Raw genomic sequence first — 27,752 nt, 5'->3', positions numbered from 1 at the left:
TAAGAGGCATTTGGTACTGATACCAGGGCCTCCCTACATAAATGTATTCCTTGATGATTCACAATGCGAAAACGTTATGGTGAGTACACAATACCAGAAGAAGCAGGTCAACAAATACTGTACTGAAGTACACAAGTCAGTCATATTATACTGAACAGCATTGAAAACGCACCAGCAATAAATCTTGAAATATTACAAAAACAACTTGAGCAATGACTGATTTTGATTAGAAGACATAGACGGATTATTAAGAAAGACGACAAAGGAAACAGGAATACCGCACAGTAATTACAATTACGTCATCAGTGTAAGGAAGACACATAGGGTTAAAATGAAAAGTCAATATCTGGTATGTCCGCCATTGACAGCAACACAGGTCATGCAACGTCTTCTCATTGATCAAATAAGTCTGCGAATAGTGTTCTGGGGCATTCCACTCTTGACGTAGTGTATCTTCAAGTTCTCTCAGGTTCTGTACTTGCGGACGACGTGAGAGGCGTTGACCCACGTAATCCCATACATGTTCACTTGGCGATAGATGGGGTGACAGGGCTGGTCATGGAAGTAGAGGCACATTATTGTTCGCTAGGTACTGTGTTGAAACACGTGCTGTGTGCGCTCTTGCATTATCTTGCTGGAAGGTGTGCATATCCTGGTGCTGATGAAAGAATGGGATGACGTGATTTGCCAATATGTTATTCCTGTAGTAAAAGGGCAGTAACTCTTCCCCGACAAACATGGAGCTCTGTTCGATGGTCATGACTGATGCCGCCCCACACCATGACACTCCCTTCTCCCATCGATCTGTCTGTACAACGCAATCATTGTGGTAACGTTCTCCACGTCGACGCCACACTCACAGTCGATCGTCAGCATTCCGTAAATGAAAACAGGACTCATCAGAGAACAGCACACCATGCCACTGACGCAATCTCCAATGATGATGCCTTTTGGCCCAATGCAGACGTTCATTTCGATGTCGATCAGTGAGTATGGGTCCAACATATGGATGTCGAGCACGTAGCCCTGCTGAGCGGAGACGTCGACGTACTGTGTCAGCACTGATCAATTCCGTCAGCCTTGTACGGTTGCTGCAGTCCTGGTAACACGAAGTGTACGATCACGAAGATGCCGACGAACAATATGGCGATCCTGACGTGGTGTAGTTACACGACGTTGACCAGGACGTGGTCGATCTCTGGTGGTTCTTGTCTGCTGGTATCTGCTCAGTAGCCTGAGGAGTTGAATGATGGCATTGAAACCGTTGTGCAGCAACTCTACTTGACGTACCAACTTGAAGCATGCCCAAGGTACGTTCACGTTCCTCTGTTGTTAATCTTGACATTTCTTGTGTCAGTACCCTTTATGTCTGCAGCAACCAGTGATGTGGCCTTAAAAGTCTGTCTTTTATAGCCCTATTCTGCATGCTTCCCGTGAAACAAAACAGCTGTTCTTCTTCATGCTTCGTCCAGAACGTCGTATATTACTCATTTACTTATATATTTTCATATGACTTAAGCCCAGATAAAAATACATCCATTTTCATGGTGGTGCGTTTTCAATGCTGTTTAGGCAAATTGTACATGAACTAATCGGCAGATCAACTCAACATGAACTTGCCTTGAAACAAACATTAATCGTTAGAGATACAAAGTCTTCAGTCTTCCTATCAATTCCTATGGAATTTCTTGTCAGTTATGATATTGGCCATGACATTAAGTATTTTTTTAAACAAAATCACCCATAGAGCGGGGAGAAAATGTGTAAACAGCTGATTACTATTTCAGGCTTAATTTACGTTGGTTGGTTTGTTGTTTAACAACGCAGTCAGCAATATTCCAGCTATATGACCGCGGTCTATAAATAATTGAGTCTGGACCAGACAATCCAGTGATTAATATCATCAGCAAGGATCCACACAATTGGGATTGATGACCACCCGATCCCATTAGTCGCCTCTTACGACAAGCATAGTCGCCTCTTACAACAAGCATAGTCACCTTTTATGTCAGGCATGGGTTGCTGAAGACCTATTCTACCCTGGATCTTCAGGGGCTGCTTAATTTATGAGACAAATACATATGCAATCTTAATATCTGCATATAAAACATTGTCCAGCATACAGTACACAAATATCATTGAATTTGTAAATCATCATGTCTAGTGTTTTTTTTGTAAATTTCATGTTTTCATTGACCGAATTTGCAAACAGGAAAACAAGCACACAAACTCCTATTGCTGCTATGACCATAACACGAGATGCACAGTAGAGCAGTGTGCATGAAAAGGAAGTAACTGCATGCTCTATTTGATCGCATTGTTTCCACCTCACCTCAATCATGATCAGATTACACTTTTGATGGCTTGAAACAAACCTTAGTTGTTCGAGGATGTATTTGTTCTCTTCAAGTTGCCTCTATTAGAAAGAAGACTGAAGCCAGTTTACTCTGTGCAATATTTGCATCATCAGCTTTACTGTGTGGAGCTCTGTTGTTTTGGTTTGAGAATTGAGTTGGGCATATGACGTCACACTTGGAAATTATTTCGTGCATGATTTCAAACAAACAGAACTGTTCACTTATTGTCCCTTTATGATATACTTTAGTATGAAAAACTGAGTTTTCTGAAGCTGAGAAATGTGATATTTGCAGTGAACATAACACTTGATATTTCACTGCAGTGAACATAACACTTTGACGGAACTATTGTCATACAAGAGTTACCTCCCCTTAAATTGTCTTCCTTTATCGTAAGTGTCCAGCCCGTACACAAACTGCTGACATCCTTTTTTAGTTAGTTCCACATTGACAGGGCAAAATAATGTCAGCTAGTCATTTATGGAGTCAATATCACTTCTTACGGATGTTCTTCTCTTGAAAATGTTTTGTTATAAACTGTAAATTTCTCATTTAACTCATCAATTGAGACCGTTCGTTTTGCAAAGTACCATTTTTGTTACTTGACCAGTGTATATTCTTTTGCTTCCAACAGCAGTCTCTTTGTTTTGAAGAATATTTTACTGTTAAAGTTGATTTTGTATATAATCATATCTAAATGTATGATATAGAATTTTCGTGATCCTAAATATTTTTTGATACTATTGTTTATATTGTTTAAGATTTTGCAAACACAAAACTACATTTTAAGTCGCAAACTCAAGGGGTGGTGAACCGTCCCTGTGTATTAGATAGGGAGAATTTACGTTTTAAGGTTTTACATTTTTAATGAAATAATTGAATTTTCTGGAAGACACCTACACAAAAAGTATATAATAAATAAGATGTTCCATATGTCTCCTGAAATTTTATGTTTCTCTCATCTTGTGACGGGGGAAAAGGAGATAGTTTCATGAAAATATCTCCTTCACCCCCTGTCACTCGATGAGAGAAACATGATATTTCACTTGACACATGAAATATCCTCTATTTATTCATCTGTGGTGGACAATTGGATGGAGCAGATTCACATGTGTGTTGTCATTGTGCTAGCCAAGGGAGCCAACCCTCCATTATTATTTATTGTTGTGTATTGCAGTCTGCACTTCATCTCAACTTCTCTATCTCAACTAGCCTCCTTGAATCCCTTCTCACCTTCCCCCTCCTCAACTGCCTGGGACATGATAGTGTATTATTTATCGTGTACTACATTGCATAGAAGTAAGGCTGGCATTGTCCAAGTCTTCCATGATCTGATCACTTACAACTGTATGTGACAGGCTGGTGAGGCTGGCATTGTCCATGTCTTTCATGATCTGATCACTTACAACTGTATGTGACAAGATGGTGAGGCTGGCATTGTCCATGTCTATCATGATCTGATCACTTACAACTGTATGTGACAGGCTGGTGAGGCTGGCATTGTCCATGTCTATCATGATCTGATCACTCCAACTGTATGTGACAAGCTGGTGAGGCTGGCATTGTCCATGTCTTCCATGATCTGATCACTTACAACTGTATGTGACAAGATGGTGAGGCTGGCATTGTCCATGTCTATCATGATCTGATCACTTACAACTGTATGTGACAAGATGGTGAGGCTGGCATTGTCCATGTCTATCATGATCTGATCACTCCAGCTGTATGTGACAGGCTGGTGAGGCTGGCATTGTCCATGTCTATCATGATCTGATCACTTACAACTGTATGTGACAAGATGGTGAGGCTGGCATTGTCCAAGTCTATCATGATCTGATCACTTACAACTGTATGTGACAAGCTGGTGAGGCTGGCATTGTCCATGTCTATCATGATCTGATCACTTACAACTGTATGTGACAAGATGGTGAGGCTGGCATTGTCCATGTCTATCATGATCTGATCACTTACAACTGTATGTGACAGGCTGGTGAGGCTGGCATTGTCCATGTCTATCATGATCTGATCACTTACAACTGTATGTGACAAGCTGGTGAGGCTGGCATTGTCCATGTCTATCATGATCTGATCACTTACAACTGTATGTGACAAGCTGGTGAGGCTGGCATTGTCCATGTCTATCATGATCTGATCACTTACAACTGTATGTGACAAGCTGGTGAGGCTGGCATTGTCCATGTCTATCATGATCTGATCACTCCAGCTGTATGTGACAAGCTGGTGAGGCTGGCATTGTCCATGTCTATCATGATCTGATCACTTACAACTGTATGTGACAAGCTGGTGAGGCTGGCATTGTCCATGTCTATCATGATCTGATCACTCCAGATGTATGTGACAGGCTGGTGAGGCTGGCATTGTCCATGTCTATCATGATCTGATCACTTACAACTGTATGTGACAAGCTGGTGAGGCTGGCATTGTCCATGTCTATCATGATCTGATCACTTACAACTGTATGTGACAAGCTGGTGAGGCTGGCATTGTCCATGTCTATCATGATCTGATCACTCCAGCTGTATGTGACAGGCTGGTGAGGCTGGCATTGTCCATGTCTATCATGATCTGATCACTCCAGCTGTATGTGACAAGCTGGTGAGGCTGGCATTGTCCATGTCTATCATGATCTGATCACTCCAGCTGTATGTGACAAGCTGGTGAGGCTGGCATTGTCCATGTCTATCATGATCTGATCACTTACAACTGTATGTGACAGGCTGGTGAGGCTGGCATTGTCCATGTCTATCATGATCTGATCACTCCAGCTGTATGTGACAAGCTGGTGAGGCTGGCATTGTCCATGTCTATCATGATCTGATCACTTACAACTGTATGTGACAAGCTGGTGAGGCTGGCGTTGTCCATGTCTATCATGATCTGATCACTTACAACTGTATGTGACAGGCTGGTGAGGCTGGCATTGTCCATGTCTTCCATGATCTGATCACTTACAACTGTATGTGACAGGCTGGTGAGGCTGGCATTGTCCATGTCTATCATGATCTGATCACTCCAGCTGTATTTGACAGGCTGGTGAGGCTGGCATTGTCCATGTCTATCATGATCTGATCACTTACAACTGTATGTGACAGGCAGGTGAGGCTGGCATTGTCCATGTCTATCATGATCTGATCACTCCAGCTGTATGTGACAAGCTGGTGAGGCTGGCATTGTCCATGTCTATCATGATCTGATCACTCCAGCTGTATGTGACAGGCTGGTGAGGCTGGCATTGTCCATGTCTATCATGATCTGATCACTTACAACTGTATGTGACAGGCTGGTGAGGCTGGCATTGTCCATGTCTATCATGATCTGATCACTCCAGCTGTATGTGACAAGCTGGTGAGGCTGGCATTGTCCATGTCTATCATGATCTGATCACTTACAACTGTATGTGACAGGCTGGTGAGGCTGGCATTGTCCATGTCTATCATGATCTGATCACTTACAACTGTATGTGACAGGCTGGTGAGGCTGGCATTGTCCATGTCTATCATGATCTGATCACTCCAGCTGTATGTGACAGGCTGGTGAGGCTGGCATTGTCCATGTCTATCATGATCTGATCACTTACAACTGTATGTGACAAGCTGGTGAGGCTGGCATTGTCCATGTCTATCATGATCTGATCACTTACAACTGTATGTGACAAGCTGGTGAGGCTGGCATTGTCCATGTCTATCATGATCTGATCACTTACAACTGTATGTGACAAGCTGGTGAGGCTGGCATTGTCCATGTCTATCATGATCTGATCACTTACAACTGTATGTGACAAGCTGGTGAGGCTGGCATTGTCCATGTCTATCATGATCTGATCACTTACAACTCTATGTGACAGGCTGGTGAGGCTGGCATTGTCCATGTCTATCATGATCTGATCACTTACAACTGTATGTGACAAGCTGGTGAGGCTGGCATTGTCCATGTCTATCATGATCTGATCACTTACAACTGTATGTGACAGGCAGGTGAGGCTGGCATTGTCCATGTCTATCATGATCTGATCACTCCAGCTGTATGTGACAAGCTGGTGAGGCTGGCATTGTCCATGTCTATCATGATCTGATCACTTACAACTCTATGTGACAGGCTGGTGAGGCTGGCATTGTCCATGTCTATCATGATCTGATCACTCCAGCTGTATGTGACAGGCTGGTGAGGCTGGCATTGTCCATGTCTATCATGATCTGATCACTCCAGCTGTATGTGACAAGCTGGTGAGGCTGGCATTGTCCATGTCTATCATGATCTGATCACTCCAGCTGTATGTGACAGGCTGGTGAGGCTGGCATTGTCCATGTCTATCATGATCTGATCACTTACAACTGTATGTGACAGGCTGGTGAGGCTGGCATTGTCCATGTCTATCATGATCTGATCACTTACAACTGTATGTGACAGGCTGGTGAGGCTGGCATTGTCCATGTCTATCATGATCTGATCACTCCAGCTGTATGTGACAAGCTGGTGAGGCTGGCATTGTCCATGTCTATCATGATCTGATCACTTACAGCTGTATGTGACAGGCTGGTGAGGCTGGCATTGTCCATGTCTATCATGATCTGATCACTCCAGCTGTATGTGACAGGCTGGTGAGGCTGGCATTGTCCATGTCTATCATGATCTGATCACTTACAACTGTATGTGACAGGATGGTGAGGCTGGCATTGTCCATGTCTATCATGATCTGATCACTCCAGCTGTATGTGACAAGCTGGTGAGGCTGGCATTGTCCATGTCTATCATGATCTGATCACTTACAACTGTATGTGACAAGCTGGTAAGGCTGGCATTGTCCATGTCTATCATGATCTGATCACTTACAACTGTATGTGACAAGCTGGTGAGGCTGGCATTGTCCATGTCTATCATGATCTGATCACTTACAACTGTATGTGACAAGCTAGTGAGGCTGGCATTGTCCATGTCTATCATGATCTGATCACTCCAGCTGTATGTGACAGGCTGGTGAGGCTGGCATTGTCCATGTCTATCATGATCTGATCATGTCCATGTCTCACTGATTTGTGACACTAATACCCGTGCTGACTTCACTTCCGGCGTTGGCATCACTTCTGGTTGTGATGCCACTTCTGGTTTGTCACTTTCCTTTTAATAGGTAATGAAGTCTCTCAAGGTCTATTTCTACCAAAGACATCATTTCCTGATTTGAAGGACCTTGTACTGCTACTTATGGTGCTGACCTCACTTCCGATTATGATCTCACAGCCTTGGTGATGTTCTTGTTGGAGTCTTGCAGGATATAAACAGTCTCCTTTGATGGCGTCTATGTCGGTCTGTAGGCGAGAGATAGAATTTGAGAGCGCTGATGGGACATAAAAATCTGTCTGGGTGATCCACTGTTGGTCCCAATGCAGGAGGGGGTGGGCATGGGTGGCCCAGTTGAATAAAGTCTGCGATTTGCTGTGCAGAAACCTATGATTGTGGGTTCGAATTCCGGTTCGCCACGATTATGTATCTAGGTTTGTCAGCACCATACCCGTGCTCGTGGGTTTCACCAAAGTGGTAAACGTCCGAGACCTTCATCACTTCGGGCTTTCTCACATTAAGCTGACACACCGTGATATAACTGTAATACTGTTAAAAGCGGTGTTAAACACAACTCACTCAATCACCCAATGCAGGGATGGTGTAGTGTCTTTGACCCAATAGCCCCATTGTCATAGATTGATTCTTGGCTACAGAGTGCTGGAGTGCTCTTAGAGTGATTTTGGTCCAATGTTCATCATGAGTGAGACAAGAATAGTCCAAGGCATGGAGTTCTGAAGAATGCTTTCCAGGATTTTTGGAGTAACGTGGCCTTAGCCATGGGCTCGTAAAGTTCCTTTAAAAGTGACGATAGTACAACAAATAGATTTAACTAGGGGAAGATACGAGGTGTTTGAACATTTTCTAGTAGAAACGTCCATCATGTTTTAGTACATAGTGAAGAGCCAATCTGTAACCTTCTATCGTCCCTTGTCAGAACTTATTTTCCTGATGTAGATGTAGGAGAAAAAATCACTATCATAGGGATGGATGTTGTATAAGGTATCATCGTTATAAATAGATCTAGGTGTGGTGTGTCCCATAACATGATTATAACATGATTATCCAAGCAATGTAAGATCCATTCTGTTGCCGCAATACTCCCTTGGCAGGAAAGCTATCGGCAAGGATGTTCTGTTTCCCGGGAATATGTCTCGCTTCCATCCAACAACTGATGGAGTCAGCTCATCAACTTCTCCGCTCGAGTCAGGACATGATGAAACAGGAAAACTGTGATGTCAGATCCAATGCCAAATCCCTGGTAAACGTATAGGCGCACCCTTTCTGTATCATGGTAAGAATTCAACAATGTATCTCGTAGGACAGGTTGAATATAAAAAATTGCTTGATCTGAATCAAATCGTTTCCATCTCTTGGGCTTCGGATAAGCATTACCGTTGTTATATCGGCGGACAATGGTGCATGGTGTCTCATTCACTGTGCTTGCAGGCATCGGATGTCCACTGTAGTAGTCGGCTACATGATGTACAGCGACAGGCGACTGGATGAGTAGTTGTAGTGTTCTGCATAAGCGATCATGTAAGTCAGTCTGTACAAGTATACTGCATGGATCCCACTAAGTCAGTTGTCCTGATTACGATAAAAATGTTTACAGTCAGCCTAGACACGTGACGTAATTCTTCCAGTGCAGTAAACTGTAATCGTGTATGTTGAGTTGACTAGTTCCAAGATCTACACACGGCAGACCAGTTATGTGTCCGAGTTCTGAGCAGAAACTGTGATGTTGCCGGTGTAGGAGCAAGTTGATCCCCATGAAAAATGTTACGACTGGTCCGGTGTTGTGAACTATGACCCATTTGAGTGTCTTTAGGTCAATTCTCATTCTCATGTCAGGAGTATTCTTCTAACTATGAATACCAGAGAAAAAATACTTGGTCTTATTGGTCTCCGATAGTCTCCGAATGGCTGGTTTCTTTATTAGCTTCCTGACGGCGAGGTCTGCTGCCACTAACTTGGCTCCGACTAGATGAAATCTGCGTCCCAATGGCTTGAGATTGGATCGGATGTTTCTTGAAATGCAGTTGATTCCTGAAAAGACTGATGCTTGTCGTATCCCCTACTCGGTTGGAAAGAATCCTTCACGGGTGCTTCTGATCCCTGGTATGTTCTGGGGAGGGAGGGGGAAGGGGAAGATCCATGTGTCTTGGCAGCTAGGCTGATAGTTGATGCTTGGAATTGTTCCTTGTATCTTGTCTGACTTTGTCTATGATATGTCCAAACTTGCCATTGAATGTCTTGAGAGCAGAAATTGGTTGCAACATTATCAACCTCTTGGTTTTCCTAGTATTTGTTGACGCTGAACTCATGATAGATGTTAAGACATCCAGGCTTGGGAATAGTCTGGTCTGAACCAGATAAACCAGTTGGTGATATCATGAGCATCAGACTTGGGTGGAGAGTTTTGTACTAACTTCTTAAAGACTTCGTCCAAACTTTGATAACCCGGAAGTGGAGCATCATGTGTTCTATACACCCTCCGCTTCAATGGCGGTAAGGGTCGAGCTTGAGTAGACTGTCAGACATCTGGTCTGCTACCTTGCCTGCATAACTTAGCCAAGGCATCCGGTGGTGTCCAGGATGCTGGTATGATTAAGGTCTGTGCAGCTTGTGCCCGCGTGTAACAGAACCTGTACAGTAATCTGCATGATCTGAGTGAAGGTCTTTTAGATGTGTTGCTGCAATTCTCACATCTGTTATATTCATTGCAGGCATTGCCTCTGCACTTCAATCTTCCGTGATTATGAACAACTACACTTCTTGCACACAAGGGTAGAGGGAGACTCCATTCTGACCTCACAAACACTAAGCACCATCTATACTTATGTGCATGCGATCGTCACTCCAGCAGCAACTTTATATATCTACTTATGTTTGTTATTATTGAAAACTATTAGATTAATCTTAGATTAATGTGACTTACTAGCAAGAGCAAGATCATTACTACTGTTACAATAGGTGATGGCTCTAGCACACAGAGGAAAAAAGTGAGGTTGCCACCATTGTTTACGTCACAGCATGGGTGGTTACGATGCTACTTGGCAACAACTAGTTGTGTGTGTAATTGGCAGTGAAGAGGACGTCTGCTCAAAATCTGACAACTTTAGTTAGTGTGACTGAAGCCAAAATACAGGATTTATGGCAGAGATGTAATTGAGGTTGAAGTTTCATAAGAATTATGTGTTTTTATACATGATAATTTGCAGAACCTCACCACTTGAATACCATATCGCTGAATAAAAGTGAGTACTATGGTACTCTGGTTGTTATATCATTGCCAGCTTCTGAGGCATGTATAGTTACCTCTACAGGCAGGACACTATATATTTGCATGTGTCTTCATAAACAGCATGACCACTGCCCGATAAAATCCTTCCCTGATGAGACACACACACCAACACGTGACAACAGATGGGCCATGTCCATGATACATAGTTTTCATGTCTTCATAAATAGCATGACCACTGCCCCATGCAATCCTTGCCCTGATGACACACACACACATGTGACAACAGATGGACCATGTCCGTGATACATAGTGTTCATGTCTTCATAAATAGCATGACCGCTGCCCCATGCAATCCTTGCCCTGATGACACACACACACACACATGTGACAACAGATGGGCAACGTCCGTGATACATAGTGTTCATGTCTTTATAAATAGCATGACCGCTGCCCCATGCAATCCTTGCCCTGATGACACACACACACATGTGACAACAGATGGGCCATGTCCATGATACATAGTGTTCATGTCTTTATAAATAGCATGACCGCTGCCCCATGCAATCCTTGCCCTGATGACACACACACACATGTGACAACAGATGGGCAACGTCCGTGATACATAGTGTTCATGTCTTTATAAATAGCATGACCACTGCCCCATGCAATCCTTGCCCTGATGACACACACACACATGTGACAACAGATGGGCAACGTCCGTGATACATAGTGTTCATGTCTTTATAAATAGCATGACCACTGCCCCATGCAATCCTTGCCCTGATGACACACACACACATGTGACAACAGATGGGCCATGTCCATGATACATAGTGTTCATGTCTTTATGAATAGCATGACTGCTGCCCCATGCAATCCTTGCCCTGATGACACACACACACACATGTGACAACAGATGGGCCACTTCAGTAATACATTGTGTTGATGTTCCAGGAGAAGCAACTGAAATATCCCAGGCAGGTGCAGACCAAAATCTCAACTGTAAGTACTGTCTTGTCCACTGTACATATACAGAATACTCATCCAGTCTCTGTTAGATTCTATTTCTTTATTATTGAGTGTATTTCAAAACATGTAACAAACAAAAGACAGCCAGGTAGATGTTACTATTATTGTGTAGGCATCTTTACCAGATATCAGAGTCACATCCTGAAAGTTTATGTTTTAATCAACACATAAGAAGAGCTACGTTTATTCTGTATGCTATTAATTTAGGTGCTAGTTGTTACAACTCCCTAGAGATGAGGGCTGATGGTGTTGTGAGGTATTTGACCACTACTGACATTGTTTCACTTCTCAACTCTGAGCATACAACTGTTTAAGACATCCTACATAATATACCACTTATATACCAACTTTATACATACAAGTGCAAAACAAATGTAAACTGCTTAAACATCAGTGGTCACTAAGAAAGAAAACATAACCCTTGCTATCAATAAAATTCAAACTACCTGGGACACAACTACCTATCAACAACAGTGCTGGTTACGGAATCCATATCCATAGCTTCAAACGCTAACCTTTTTCGGTGAGCTTCCCTGAAAATATAACAAACATACCACCTATATACCACCTATATACCACATACATACACCTATTTACCACATTCATACCACCTATATGCCACCTATATACCACATACATACTCCTACCATATTCGGCGTAATAAGCGCCCAGGTCGCTCTCAAAATTAGAAATAGGGTGTTCTTATTAGAATATTATTGAGTTGAAAGATAAATTCTTTGGTTTCTGCTGACAGCCTGAAATGTTATATACGATAGATATATTTTTCCAGAATTTAATTGCCTATAATCAAGGGTGCATATAACACATGAGTGTGTATTATACACGAATAAATAAGTCTTGTGTACAATCGGGAGGGGTGCTAATTGGGATTGTTCACTAGCCAATATATTAGCAAATATCGCTGTCGGCGCATATTAGAGCAGTCGAATACGGTATAAACCACATTAATACCACTTATATACAACATACATACCACCTATATACCACATTCATACCACCTATATACCACATTCATACCACATTAATACCACCAATATACCACATTCATACCACCTATATACCATATACATACACCTATATACTACAAACATACCACTTATATGTCACCAATATACCACATACGTGCACCCATAAACCACCTATATACAACGTATATACCACATACATACACCTATATACCAGCTATAAACCACATACCTACCACCTATATACCACATACATACCATATAGACAGGGCCAGGCTGTAACAATAGATGGAACTGAAATGGGGCATGAAGAAACAATCAGAGAGCAAAGATATTGAAGGGACCAGGATGAAACAATAGATGGAACTGAAATGGGGCATGAAGAAACAATAAGAGAGCAAAGATATAGAAGGGACCAGGATGAAACAATAGATGGAACTGAAATGGGGCATGAAGAAACAATCAGAGAGCAAAGATATAGAAGGGACCAGGATGAAACAATAGATGGAACTGAAATGGGGCATGAAGAAACAATAAGAGAGCAAAGATATAGAAGGGACCAGGATGAAACAATAGATGGAACTGAAATGGAGCACGAAGAAACAATCAGAGAGCAAAGATATAGAAGGGACCAGGGTGAAACAATAGATGGAACTGAAATGGGGCGTGAAGAAACAATCAGAGAGCAAAGATATAGAAGGGACCAGGGTGAAACAATAGATGGAACTGAAATGGAGCATGAAGAAACAATCAGAGAGCAAAGATATAGAAGGGAACAGGGTGAAGCAATAGATGGAACTGAAATGGGGCATGAAAAAACAATCAGAGAGCAAAGATATAGACAGGGCCAGGCTGAAACAATGGATGGAACTGAAATGGGGCATGAAGAAACAACCATTGAGCAAAGATATTGAAGGGACAAGTGTGAAACAATAGATGGAACTGAAATGGAGCAGGAAGAAACAATCAGAGAACAAAGATATAGAAGGGACCTGGATGAAACAATAGATGGAACTGAAATGGAGCATGGAGAAACAACCAGAGAGCAAAGATATTGAAGGGACCAGGATGAAACAATAGATGGAACTGAAATGGAGCATGAAGAAACAATCAGAGAGCAAAGATATAGAAGGGACCAGGATGAAACAATAGATGGAACTGAAATGGGGCGTGAAGAAACAATCAGAGAGCAAAGATATAGAAGGGACCAGGGTGAAACAATAGATGGAACTGAAATGGAGCACGAAGAAACAATCAGAGAGCAAAGATATAGAAGGGAACAGGGTGAAGCAATAGATGGAACTGAAATGGGGCATGAAGAAACAATAAGAGAGCAAAGATATAGAAGGGACCAGGGTGAAACAAGAGATGGAACTGAAATGGAGCATGAAAAAACAATCAGAGAGCAAAGATATAGACAGGGCCAGGCAGAAACAATGGATGGAACTGAAATGGGGCATGAAGAAACAACCATTGAGCAAAGATATAGAAGGGACAAGTGTGAAACAATAGATGGAACTGAAATGGAGCACGAAGAAACAATCAGAGAGCAAAGATATTGAAGGGACCTGGATGAAACAATAGATGGAACTGAAATGGAGCATGAAGAAACAACCAGAGAGCAAAGATATAGAAGGGACCAGGATGAAACAATAGATGGAACTGAAATGGGGCATGAAGAAACAATAAGAGAGCAAAGATATAGAAGGGACCAGGGTGAAACAATAGATGGAACTGAAATGGAGCATGAAGAAACAATCAGAGAACAAAGATATAGAAGGGACCAGGGTGAAGCAATAGATTGAACCAAAATGGAGCATGAAGAAACAATCAGAGAGCAAAGATATAGAAGGGAACAGGGTGAAGCAATAGATTGAACTGAAATGGGGCATGAAGAAACAATAAGAGAGCAAAGATATAGAAGGGACAAGTGTGAAACAATAGATGGAACTGAAATGGAGCATGAAGAAACAATCAGAGAGCAAAGATATTGAAGGGACCTGGATGAAACAATAGATGGAACTGAAATGGAGCATGAAGAAACAACCAGAGAGCAAAGATATAGAAGGGACCAGGGTGAAGCAATAGATGGAACTGAAATGGAGCATGAAGAAACAATAAGAGAGCAAAGATATAGAAGGGACCAGGGTGAAGCAATAGATTGAACCGAAATGGAGCATGAAGAAACAATCAGAGAGCAAAGATATAGAAGGGAACAGGGTGAAGCAATAGATTGAACCGAAATGGGGCATGAAGAAACAATAAGAGAGCAAAGATATAGAAGGGACAAGTGTGAAACAAGAGATGGAACTGAAATGGAGCATGAAAAAACAATCAGAGAGCAAAGATATAGACAGGGCCAGGCTGAAACAATGGATGGAACTGAAATGGGGCATTAAGAAACAACCATTGAGCAAAGATATAGAAGGGACAAGTGTGAAACAATAGATGGAACTGAAATGGAGCACGAAGAAACAATCAGAGAACAAAGATATTGAAGGGACCTGGATGAAACAATAGATGGAACTGAAATGGAGCATGAAGAAACAACCAGAGAGCAAAGATATAGAAGGGACCAGGGTGAAGCAATAGATGGAACTGAAATGGAGCATGAAGAAACAATCAGAGAACAAAGATATAGAAGGGACCAGGGTGAAGCAATAGATTGAACCAAAATGGAGCATGAAGAAACAATCAGAGAGCAAAGATATAGAAGGGAACAGGGTGAAGCAATAGATTGAACTGAAATGGGGCATGAAGAAACAATCAGAGAGCAAAGATATAGAAGGGACAAGTGTGAAACAATAGATGGAACTGAAATGGAGCATGAAGAAACAATCAGAGAGCAAAGATATTGAAGGGACCTGGATGAAACAATAGATGGAACTGAAATGGAGCATGAAGAAACAACCAGAGAGCAAAGATATAGAAGGGACCAGGGTGAAGCAATAGATTGAACCGAAATGGAGCATGAAGAAACAATCAGAGAGCAAAGATATAGAAGGGAACAGGGTGAAGCAATAGATTGAACCGAAATGGGGCATGAAGAAACAATAAGAGAGCAAAGATATAGAAGGGACAAGTGTGAAACAAGAGATGGAACTGAAATGGAGCATGAAAAACAATCAGAGAGCAAAGATATAGACAGGGCCAGGCTGAAACAATGGATGGAACTGAAATGGGGCATGAAGAAACAACCATTGAGCAAAGATATAGAAGGGACAAGTGTGAAACAAGAGATGGAACTGAAATGGAGCACGAAAAAACAATCAGAGAACAAAGATATTGAAGGGACCTGGATGAAACAATAGATGGAACTGAAATGGAGCATGAAGAAACAATCAGAGAGCAAAGATATAGAAGGGACCAGGGTGAAGCAATAGATTGAACCAAAATGGAGCATGAAGAAACAATCAGAGAGCAAAGATATAGAAGGGAACAGGGTGAAGCAATAGATGGAACTGAAATGGGGCATGAAGAAACAATAAGAGAGCAAAGATATAGAAGGGACAAGTGTGAAACAATAGATGGAACTGAAATGGAGCATGAAGAAACAATCAGAGAGCAAAGATATTGAAGGGACCCGGATGAAACAATAGATGGAACTGAAATGGGGCATGAAGAAACAACCAGAGAGCAAAGATATAGAAGGGACCAGGGTGAAGCAATAGATGGAACTGAAATGGAGCATGGAGAAACAATAAGAGAGCAAAGATATAGAAGGGAACAGGGTGAAGCAATAGATTGATCCGAAATGGGGCATGAAGAAACAATCAGAGAACAAAGATATAGAAGGGACCTGGATGAAACAATAGATGGAACTGAAATGGAGCATGAAGAAACAACCAGAGAGCAAAGATATAGAAGGGACCAGGGTGAAGCAATAGATGGAACTGAAATGGAGCATGAAGAAACAATCAGAGAGCAAAGATATAGAAGGGACCAGGGTGAAACAATAGATTTAACTGAAATGGGGCATGAAGAAACAATCAGAGAGCAAAGATATTGAAGGGACAAGGATGAAACAATAGATGGAACTGAAATGGAGCATGGAGAAACAATAAGAGAGCAAAGATATAGAAGGGACCAGGATGAAACAATAGATGGAACTGAAATGGAGCATGAAGAAACAATAAGAGAGCAAAGATATAGAAGGGACCAGGATGAAACAATAGATGGAACTGAAATGGGGCATGAAGAAACAATAAGAGAGCAAAGATATTGAAGGGACCAGGGTGAAACAATAGATGGAACTGAAATGGGGCATGAAGAAACAATCAGAGAGCAAAGATATAGAAGGGACCAGGATGAAACAATAGATGGAACTGAAATGGGGCATGAAGAAACAATAAGAGAGCAAAGATATAGAAGGGACAAGTGTGATACAATAGATTGAACCGAAATGGAGCATGAAGAAACAATCAGAGAGCAAAGATATAGAAGGGACAAGTGTGAAACAAGAGATGGAACTGAAATGGAGCATGAAGAAACAATAAGAGAGCAAAGATATAGAAGGGACCAGGATGAAACAATAGATTGAACTGAAATGGGGCATGAAGAAACAATCAGAGAGCAAAGATATAGAAGGGACCAGGGTGAAACAATAGATGGAACTGAAATGGGGCATGAAGAAACAATCAGAGAGCAAAGATATAGAAGGGAACAGGGTGAAGCAATAGATGGAACTGAAATGGGGCATGAAGAAACAATCAGAGAGCAAAGATATAGAAGGGACCAGGATGAAACAATAGATTGAACTGAAATGGGGCATGAAGAAACAATCAGAGAGCAAAGATATAGAAGGGAACAGGGTGAAGCAATAGATGGAACTGAAATGGGGCATGAAGAAACAATCAGAGAGCAAAGATATAGAAGGGAACAGGGTGAAGCAATAGATGGAACTGAAATGGGGCATGAAGTAACAATCAGAGAGCAAAGATATTGAAGTGGCCAGGGTGAAATAATAGATGGAACTGAAATGGAGCAAGAAGAAACAGATGGAGAGCAAAGATAATCCAAATGATGAAATTATATGAACATTCCTAAAATCTATTTAAAAGCTGAGGTACAGTTCAACCTTTGTTTCTTGTTGATTGTGAAAAGTTATCACAAGTCCACATTAGTAATGAAACATTAATTTGTTTTAATACTTAATAGTGTATAGAGAAAATTATCTTTCCTGTAATGAAACATCTTAACATGAAGATATCAGTGTTCTTACTGCAAGCATACAGACATCAGGTAAATACATATATTGAATTTGATTTTGAATTTAAATGAACGATTTATAACCAGAATGAACACAGTGTATAAATTGTTATTCTAGTAACAGTCTTTTTGACCTCATTGTAATCTTACTTGCACATAAGTACATGCGCATGAATTTCAGTCAAGATGTTCCCATGGAAATTGGAAGTGTGATGCTTGAACAAAACATCTTATTCTTTCAGCATGTTTAAACATAGATTATGAAAGTGTCTTGCTTGTAACAAATTCATGTCCACCCTGTAACAGAAAACCATAAATCAAATCTCTTATACAAGTGTTTCAGTTTTGTAACTTATTTCTGTTGAGATTCCCTTGCTTTGTTAAAACAAGTTTTCATACTGCATAAATACACAAGAGATTGGCAAGAAAGTTTCAGATTGTCTTTCAGAATGTCTTTCTTGTAACTGGGCTGTGTCGATCCTGTAACAAAGCAACAAGGATCTGATGTTTTAGCTCATGAAACATACCAACAGTTACTGGTTCATATTGATTGTGTGTGGTTTGTTATATATTTTCTGCACATTTAAAACAGTAGACAGCAATAAAAAGTAATAACTCCTGCAAAGTTTTGATTCTGAATATACTGGCCATCTTTCTTTTCTGTAAGCATGTATGTCCATCCCATAACCTATTGGAGAAGTGTAGAACTGTTAAAATAGCAGATGTATGATACATTCTTTGATACATGTATTCAGGCTTACAAAACTAAAATAATTTCTTTTTCAGTTACTGTCTCTAGTGTTGGTCCAAAGTGTTGTTACTGTTTGCACATAATTGCAGTCAACAATATCTCATTCATAAATGCAATAATGGCAGTATATTACAATACAGACCTAAGTATCAGAAAATATTGGAATACAAAATTCATGCACTACACAGTATTGATTAAAACTAATGAAAAACTTTTTATCACAAGAAAAACTTATTACTCTAGGTTTCATCTAAACAGATCAGTATTACCTCAAAAGGTCAGTCTCACTAAAAGACATATTTTAAAACATGGAACAATTGACAACCTCCATGGTCTGTTGGATAGAGTGTCGGCCTGGAGACGTCAATGGATCGTACTTGTTGTTAGCCTACCTGGCCTCTGACATTAAGGGGATACAAGAAAGAATGGTCGGCTAGGAGTCAGTAGTCTGTGTCTGAGTTGGGTATCTTAGTAGGCTAGCACTATAAACCTGACCAGTACAAGCAGCCACACAAATGTGCATGCACATCTCTAAAATAAGTGCAATCATCTTGAACGTGATATTAAACCCTATTTCACCTCACCTTACTTAAAACATGAATTAAGCTTAAGGAATATTTTCAGGAATAGGAAAAGTGTTGATGAATTATGTATGCCTATATCAAACCCTGTTATTTGTACAGTTTATGTCAAATGACATGTCCATGTGCACTTTCAAGGTCACATTCATTTAAGAAAAAAAATGTAAGATAAGATAAAATAACACTTTATTTCCCCGAAGAGATATGATTTGTCTGTAAGTTAGCTGGAGGCATGGGGCTTTCTGGTTTGAAGTTTTTTATTCAACTCATTGCAATGGGCAAGTGGTTTAAGAAACCCAGTAAAACTATAACTTAGCTAGAGGCATGGGGCTTTCTGGTTTGCTTACAATAATATGCATGTTTTTGAAACTCAGAGTTACATTAAACCAGAAGAGCATGTTAGGTAGTGTGTATGTTGCATGTAATAGGCAAGTGTTTTCCAAACCAGGAAGTGACATCTGACCAGCTGGACTTCACATGGTATTCAGTGAATCGAAAGGGATTTAGTTATAAGTAGACAGCAGGGGTGGAGCTTCCAGGAAAGGACCATGTGGCTCTAAACAACCTTCTAGTTTTCAAAAATAGTGTCCTCCACTTTGTAAACTAAATTTTAAGTAAAGTCATCATGTTAACTTTCATATGTATGCAGTGTGTATGTTTCTCAGCCATCAACCTCCATGTGTATGCTGTTTGTCTATTTTCTCAGCCATCAACCTCCATGAGAAGCAATCGACAATTCCTACATACAAGATGAATGCAAACCCCCGAGGTAAGTGTCTCAGAAGTGTATATAAACCTTATGATCTAAAAGTGTCATGGGGCAGTTAGTGTATATAAACCTTATGATCTACAAGTGTGATAGAACAGTTAGTGTATGTAAACCTTATGATCTACAAGAGTGATAGGGCAGTAAGGGTATGTAAACCTTATGATCTACAAGAGTGATAGAACAGTTAGTGTATGTAAACTTTATGATCTACAAGTGTCATGGGGCAGTTAGTGTATGTAAACCTTATGATCTACAAGAGTGATAGGGCAGTTAGTGTATGTAAACCTCATGATCTACAAGTGTGATAGGGCAGTTGGTGTATGTAAACCTTATGATCTACAAGTGTGATGGGGCAGTTAGTGTATGTAAACCTTCTGATCTACAAGTGTGATAGGGCAGTTAGTGTATGTAAACCTCATGATCTACAAGTGTGATAGGGCAGTTAGTGTATGTAAACCTTGTGATCTACAAGTGTCATGGGGCTGTTAATGTATGTAAATCTCATGATCTACAAGTGTGATAGGGCAGTTAGTGTATGTAAACCTTATGATTTACAAGTGTGATGGGGCAGTTAGTGTATGTAAACCTCATGATCTACAAGTGTGATTTCGCAGTTAGTGTATGTAAACCTTATGATCTACAAGTGTCATGGGGCAGTTAGTGTATGTAAACCTCATGATCTACAAGTGTGATAGCGCAGTTAGTGTATGTAAACCTTATGATCTACAAGTGTCATGGGGCAGTTAGTGTATGTAAACCTTATGATCTACAAGAGTGATAGAACAGTTAGTGTATGTAAACCTCATGATCTACAAGTGTGATAGGGCAGTTAGTGTATGTAAACCTCATGATCTACAAGTGTGATGGGGCAGTTGGTGTATGTAAACCTTAAGATCTACAAGTGTGATAGGGCAGTTAGTGTATGTAAACCTTATGATTTACAAGTGTGATAGGGCAGTTGGTGTATGTAAACTTATGATCTACAAGTGTGATAGGGCAGTTAGTGTATGTAAACCTTATGATCTACAAGTGTGATAGGGCAGTTAGTGTATGTAAACCTCATGATCTACAAGTGTGATAGCGCAGTTAGTGTATGTAAACCTTATGATCTACAAGTGTGATGGGGCAGTTAGTGTATATAAACCTTATGATCTACAAGTGTGATGGGGCAGTTAGTGTATGTAAACCTTCTGATCTACAAGTGTGATAGGGCAGTTAGTGTATGTAAACCTTATGATCTACAAGTGTGATAGGGCAGTTAGTTTATGTAAACCTTATGATCTACAAGTGTGATGGGACAGTCAGTGTATGTAAACTTCCAGATCTACAAGTGTCATGGGGCAGTTAGTGTATGTGAAACTCATGATCTACAAGTGTCATGGGGCCATATGATCTACAAGTGTGATAGGGCAGTTAGTGTATGTAAACCTTATGATCTACAAGTGTGATGGGGCAGTTAGTGTATGTAAACCTTATGATCTACAAGTGTCATGGGTCAGTTAGTTTATGTAAACCTTATGATCTACAAGAGTGATAGAACAGTTAGTGTATGTAAACTTATGATCTACAAGTGTGATAGGGCAGTTAGTGTACCCGGGTATGTAAACCTTATGATCTACAAGGACCGCCTCCGTGGTCTAGTGGTAGAGCGTCTGCCCGGAGAGCGGAAGGTCCGGGGTTCGATCCCCAGCCGTGTCATTCCAAAATACGTTAAAAGATGGTACTTGTTGTTACCCTGTCTGGCGCTCAGCATTAAGGGGCTAAAACAAGGACTGGTCGGCTCGGAGTCAGTATACTGTGTCTGAGTGGGGTATTCATGTTAAACTGCGGCATGGTATCTCAGTGTGCTAGCACTATAAATCGGCATCAGTCCGGACTAGTACAAGCAGCCACACACACATACACGTGCATGCACGTCGCTATATAAGTGCAATAATCTTGGACGCGACGTTAAAACCAATTTCAACTCACCTCACCATGATCTACAAGTGTGATAGGGCAGTTAGTGTATGTAAACCTTATGATCTACAAGTGTGATGGGGCAGTTAGTGTTTGTAAACCTTCTGATCTACAAGTGTGATATAGAACAGTTAATGTATGTAAACCTTATGATCTACAAGTGTGATAGGGCAGTTAGTGTATGTAAACCTTGTGATCTACAAGTGTCATGGGGCTGTTAATGTATGTAAATCTCATGATCTACAAGTGTGATGGGGCAGTTAGTTTATGTAAACCTTCTGATCTACAAGTGTGATAGAACAGTTAATGTATGTAAACCTTATGATCTACAAGTGTGATAGCGCAGTTAGTGTATGTAAACCTCATGATCTACAAGTGTGATGGGTCAGTTAGTGTATGTAAACCTCATGATCTACAAGTGTGATAGCGCAGTTAGTGTATGTAAACCTTATGATCTACAAGTGTGATAGGGCAGTTAGTGTATATAAACCTTATGATTTACAAGTGTGATGGGGCAGTTAGTGTATGTAAACCTCATGATCTACAAGTGTGATAGCGCAGTTAGTGTATATAAACCTTATGATCTACAAGTGTGATGGGGCAGTTAGTGTATGTAAACCTCATGATCTACAAGTATGATAGCGCAGTTAGTGTATGTAAACCTTATGATCTACAAGTGTGATTTCGCAGTTAGTGTATGTAAACCTTATGATCTACAAGTGTGATGGGGCAGTTAGTGTATGTAAACCTCATGATCTACAAGTGTGATAGGGCAGTTAGTGTATGTAAACCTCATGATCTACAAGTGTGATAGGGCAGTTAGTGTATGTAAACCTTATGATCTACAAGTGTGATAGGGCAGTTAGTGTATGTAAACCTTATGATTTACAAGTGTGATGGGGCAGTTAGTGTTTGTTAACCTCATGATCTACAAGTGTGATAGGGCAGTTAGTGTATGTAAACCTTATGATCTACAAGTGTCATGGGACAGTTAGTGTATGTAAACTTCCTGATCTACAAGTGTGATAGGGCAGTTAGTGTATGTTAACCTTATGATCTACAAGTGTGATGGGGCAGTTAGTGTATGTAAACCTTATGATCTGCAAGTGTGATAGGGCAGTTAGTGTATGTAAACCTTATGATCTACAAGTGTGATGGGGCAGTTAGTGTATGTTAACCTTATGATCTACAAGAGTGATAGGGCAGTTAGTGTATGTAAACCTTATGATCTACAAGTGTGATAGGGCAGTTAGTGTATGTAAACCTCATGATCCACAAGTGTGATGGTGCAGTCCCTCTTTTGTATTGTGCAGGAATTTGCGTGATCATCAACAATTCTTGGTTCTGGGCTGAAGATGAAGGTGCTCCGGCGTTGAATCCAAGGACCGGAAGTGACATTGATGCTGGTAGGAACAGTGCAGACATATTTTCAGCTTGATACATGTAATAGATCAGACACCAAAAAATAGATGGATAGCCCTCCCCAACAGTTTATCATAAATCAACAGCGCTATGGTCTAGCATTTAACTGATACACCCATAACACCCTGCTGTTAACTTTCCGGTATCACTGCAGATGCACAGATATTCGCAACTGACCATTCCCGTAACCACATATGGGCGGCGATTCGGTCTAAAAATACAAAGTTCAAATAAAGGACAAAAGTATGCAATAATAATTAAATGTTACGAATAAAGTATAAAATGTTACTCATTAAGGTCAAAATACAAAACAAACATATGCCGGTTAAATAATTCATATGAAAAGAAGTAACAATGTGTACTAAAGAACGTCAGAGCACACAAAAGGACACTGAACTGCTAAAGGACAGTGTTGACAATAAAGAACACCAGATGGTGCTGCAATTTGTATAACATTCCGAGTATAATGATATATGATAACTGCATGCCGAGGTGCACAATGTGTCAACTTCAGACTATAAAAATAAGCATAGATGTAATATGTTCACGTGCCTGTTGTGATGTAAATGTACATGTAACTGGAAATGTGAAACCAATATGAAACAGAGACACTGCTAAGTGTTGTTTGAGGTTTTGTTATGTGTAAAAAAAACAGCAAATATCCCCTCTTATTATCGTACACCGATATATCCCCTCTTATTATCGTACACCGATATATCCCCTCTTATTATCGTACACCGATATATCCCCTCTTATTATTGTACACCGATATAAGTGCTGTGTGACAATTTGTTTCATTTAAGAACTTTTCGGAAACTGTGAGTGAACAGAATGCTGCCTAATATCTGAACGACAAATATATCTATCAAATGGATTTATATGCATATGTATAACATTATACATTCAATTGGATAAATAGCTTGCCATAAATGAGGTTGACACAGTGAGCAATTCTCGTGCAACGTTCACTTTTCAGATGTGAACTGAACTGAACTTAACTCGGCATCATAACACCCTTGTGTTGCACCAAGCAAAAATTAATGCCCTTTCCCGGTGATGATGCATAAATGCAACATGTATTTATCATCCAAAACTGGCGCCTGCAGAAGATATCGCTTTGGTGAGATCTTTTGATACATACATTGTAGATATCACTGCAATGAAATTGCATCACAATGCTTTGCAGACCATGGTTACCATGACGTCACAACCAATTGACATCACTAATGGCTCAGCTACTGAAGCTGTTAGCAGTACTTTTTACACTTAAGACACTGCTTATTACTGTCTATAAACTGAAAAAGTTGGAAGAATGATGTTGGATGATAAATAAAATCTCACCTGAGTGTCTTTCGATGTCAAATATATCAACACAGCAAGCCTCAGAGTTTTTCCACTTTTATCAATGCGTTTTAATATATATGATATCAAAAGACACGCAGGTGAGATTCTCTATCTACACAATGTGTACATTATGCACATGTGACGTCAGGCGGTGGGTGCACGAGGAATGAGGTAATATTTTGTGCACCTTGGCATGCAGTTATCATATACACAGCAGAATAATTTACCAATTGCAGCGCCATCTGGCTTTCTTTATTGTCGTCTTTAAGCAGTTAAGTGTTCATTGGTGCGCACTGACATTCTTTTGTGCACAATGTTCTTACTTCATGTGCATCTTTTCATAACATTTGACTATTATATTGCGTACTTTTGACCTTTATTTGAACTTTGTCTGTTTGTTTTATATTTTGACCTTAATTAGTAACATTTAATATTTTATTCATAACATTTAAATATTATTGCGTACTTTTCTCCTTTGATTCAACTTTGTATTTTTGGACTGAATGGCCGCCCATACTCCTGAACAGTCCTAAATACTACTTCCTCCGAAGTATTGCTTCAGTAAATTGTTCTGTTTTCTCAACAGGCTTCTTGTTGTACTCAGTAAATGTGCATTCTTTCGACCATCCAGCAGCTTTCATGACAGTCTTAAAAGGAACAGTTGCCGTTCTCGCAGCTGTTGTTGCAGATGCCCTAGTAGAGTGTGGTTTTAAAATGGACATGTCAACACCAGAATTAACTAAAACCTGCCTTATCCATCCAGATAAAGTCTCTCTAGACACCGCATTGTTGGGCTTAACAAAACTGATGTGCAAACTTGTGCAATCATTTCTTAATGATTTAGTTCGTGAAATATATTCTTTCAACACAGTAACTATGCATAACCTCCGATATGGAGAGAATGCTGGCAGTACAATCTCAGAGGTGCTCCCTAGGTCTAGTTGTTTTTGTCAAATCTCCTATCCTAACCTTACACTTTGCAAATGTAATGGACATGTTTCTCAAATCAAACAAAGGAAAAGAGTGCACTCTTTGTCCTGATAACAGTGCTAACAAAGCAACTAGTTTGAGAGAAAGTAATTTTAGTGATAAACTGAAAAGAAGAGGAGGAGTCCCTATCGTCTGTCCATTTTCTCTTGAAACACATCTTGACAAAGCTGATCTGGCGGTATTCCAAGAACTATAACCTAAACCTGTATTAAATAGCACAGTCATAAAGTCTATAACCACTCCTATAGGTGGTGCAAAGGGATCTGGACATTGTCCAAAACAATATTCCAGATACTGTCTGACGAGAGGACTGTACTGCTGCTAAGTGGACTTCCTCCGTGACTGCATGATGATCTATGCTCTCCTTCTCTAAATGCCTTGCTCCTGAAAGACATCCATTGGGCAAGCTGTGAGTCTTCGCATCCACTTGTGGCCAGGGGAGGGTGCCTCGTTCTCTAAGAAAAAGAAATGGGCAATCAATAAGCATGCAAGTCAACTGGGAAAACCTCACTTGTGTGGCTCACATTGGTACCACAATTATTCCCTCTGCAGTTCATGTAGTGTCATGAATATACACACTGATCAGTTGACCAGGGTTATAATGTAGTGTCATGAATATACACAGTGATCAGTTGACCAGGGTAATAATGTAGTGTCATGAATATACACAGTGATCAGTTGACCAGGATAATAATGTAGTGTCATGAATATACACACAGATCAGTTGACAAGGGTAATAATGTACTGTGATGAATATACACACAGATCAGTTGACCAGGATAATAATGTAGTGTCATGAATATACACACTGATCAATTGACAAGGGTAATAATATAGTGTCATGAATATACACACTGATCAGTTGACCAGGATAATAATGTAGTGTCATGAATATACACAATGATCAATTGACAAGGGTAATAATATTGTGTCATGAATATACACACTGATCAGTTGACCAGGGTGATAATATAGTGTCATGAGTATACACACTGATCAATTGACAAGGGTAATAATATAGTGTCATGAATATACACACTGATCAGTTGACCAGGGTAATAATGTAGTGTCATGAATATACACACAGATCAGTTGACAAGGGTAATAATATAGTGTCATGAATATACACACTGATCAATTGACAAGGGTAATAATATAGTGTCATGAATATACACACTGATCAGTTGACCAGGATAATAATGTAGTGTCATGAATATACACACTGATCAGTTGACCAGGATAATAATGTGGTGTCATGAATATACACACTGATCAGTTGACCAGGATAATAATATAGTGTCAGGAATATACACACAGATCAGTTGACCAGGGTAATAATGTACTGTGATGAATATACACACAGATCAATTGACCAGGGTAATAATGTACTGTGATGAATATACACACTGATCAGTTGACCAGGGTAATAATGTAGTGTCATGAATATACACACTGATGAGTTGACCAGGGTAATAATGTAGTGTCATGAATATACACAATGATCAATTGACCAGGGTAATAATATAGTGTCAGGAATATACACACTGATCAGTTGACCAGGGTAATAATGTAGTGTCGTGAATATACACACTGATCAGTTGACCAGGGTAATAATGTAGTGTTGTAAAGATACACATTGATCAGTTGACCAGGGTAATAATATAGTCTCATGAATATACACACTGATCAGTTGACCAGGGTAATAATGTAGTGTCATGAATATACACACAGATCAGTTGACCAGGGTAATAATATAGTCTCATGAATATACACACAGATCAGGTGACCAGGGTAATAATGTAGTGTCATGAATATACACACTGATGAGTTGACGAGGGTAATAATATACTGTGGTGAATATACACACAGATCAGTTGACCAGGGTAATAATATGGTGTCATGAATATACACACGGATCAGGTTACCAGGATAATAATGTTATGCCATTAATGTACAGACTGATCAGTTGGTCAGGGTTTTAATGTAGTGCCATGTTGACATTTTAAATTGTCATATAATACATGAATACGCAT

General features: G+C 40.2%; 1 protein-coding gene across 2 annotated transcripts in view; it reads left to right on the top strand.

Annotated features, from left to right (window-relative positions):
- The window catches only part of LOC139463745 (caspase-8-like), a 55,303-nt gene that overhangs the window by 11,857 nt on the left and 15,694 nt on the right, over positions 1–27,752 (top strand). For both annotated transcript variants that reach the window (XM_071245006.1, XM_071245005.1), the window contains exons 7-9: positions 11,635–11,682; positions 19,942–20,004; positions 23,277–23,369. In XM_071245006.1, coding sequence (XP_071101107.1) covers positions 11,635–11,682; positions 19,942–20,004; positions 23,277–23,369 — 204 coding nt within the window. The remainder of the gene's footprint in view (positions 1–11,634; positions 11,683–19,941; positions 20,005–23,276; positions 23,370–27,752) is intronic.

This window comes from Haliotis cracherodii, unplaced genomic scaffold (assembly GCF_022045235.1).
Source record: "Haliotis cracherodii isolate W230 unplaced genomic scaffold, xgHalCrac1.p SCAF_16, whole genome shotgun sequence".
NCBI lineage: Eukaryota > Metazoa > Mollusca > Gastropoda > Lepetellida > Haliotidae > Haliotis > Haliotis cracherodii.
This window is presented reverse-complemented; position numbering and strand designations above follow the sequence as displayed.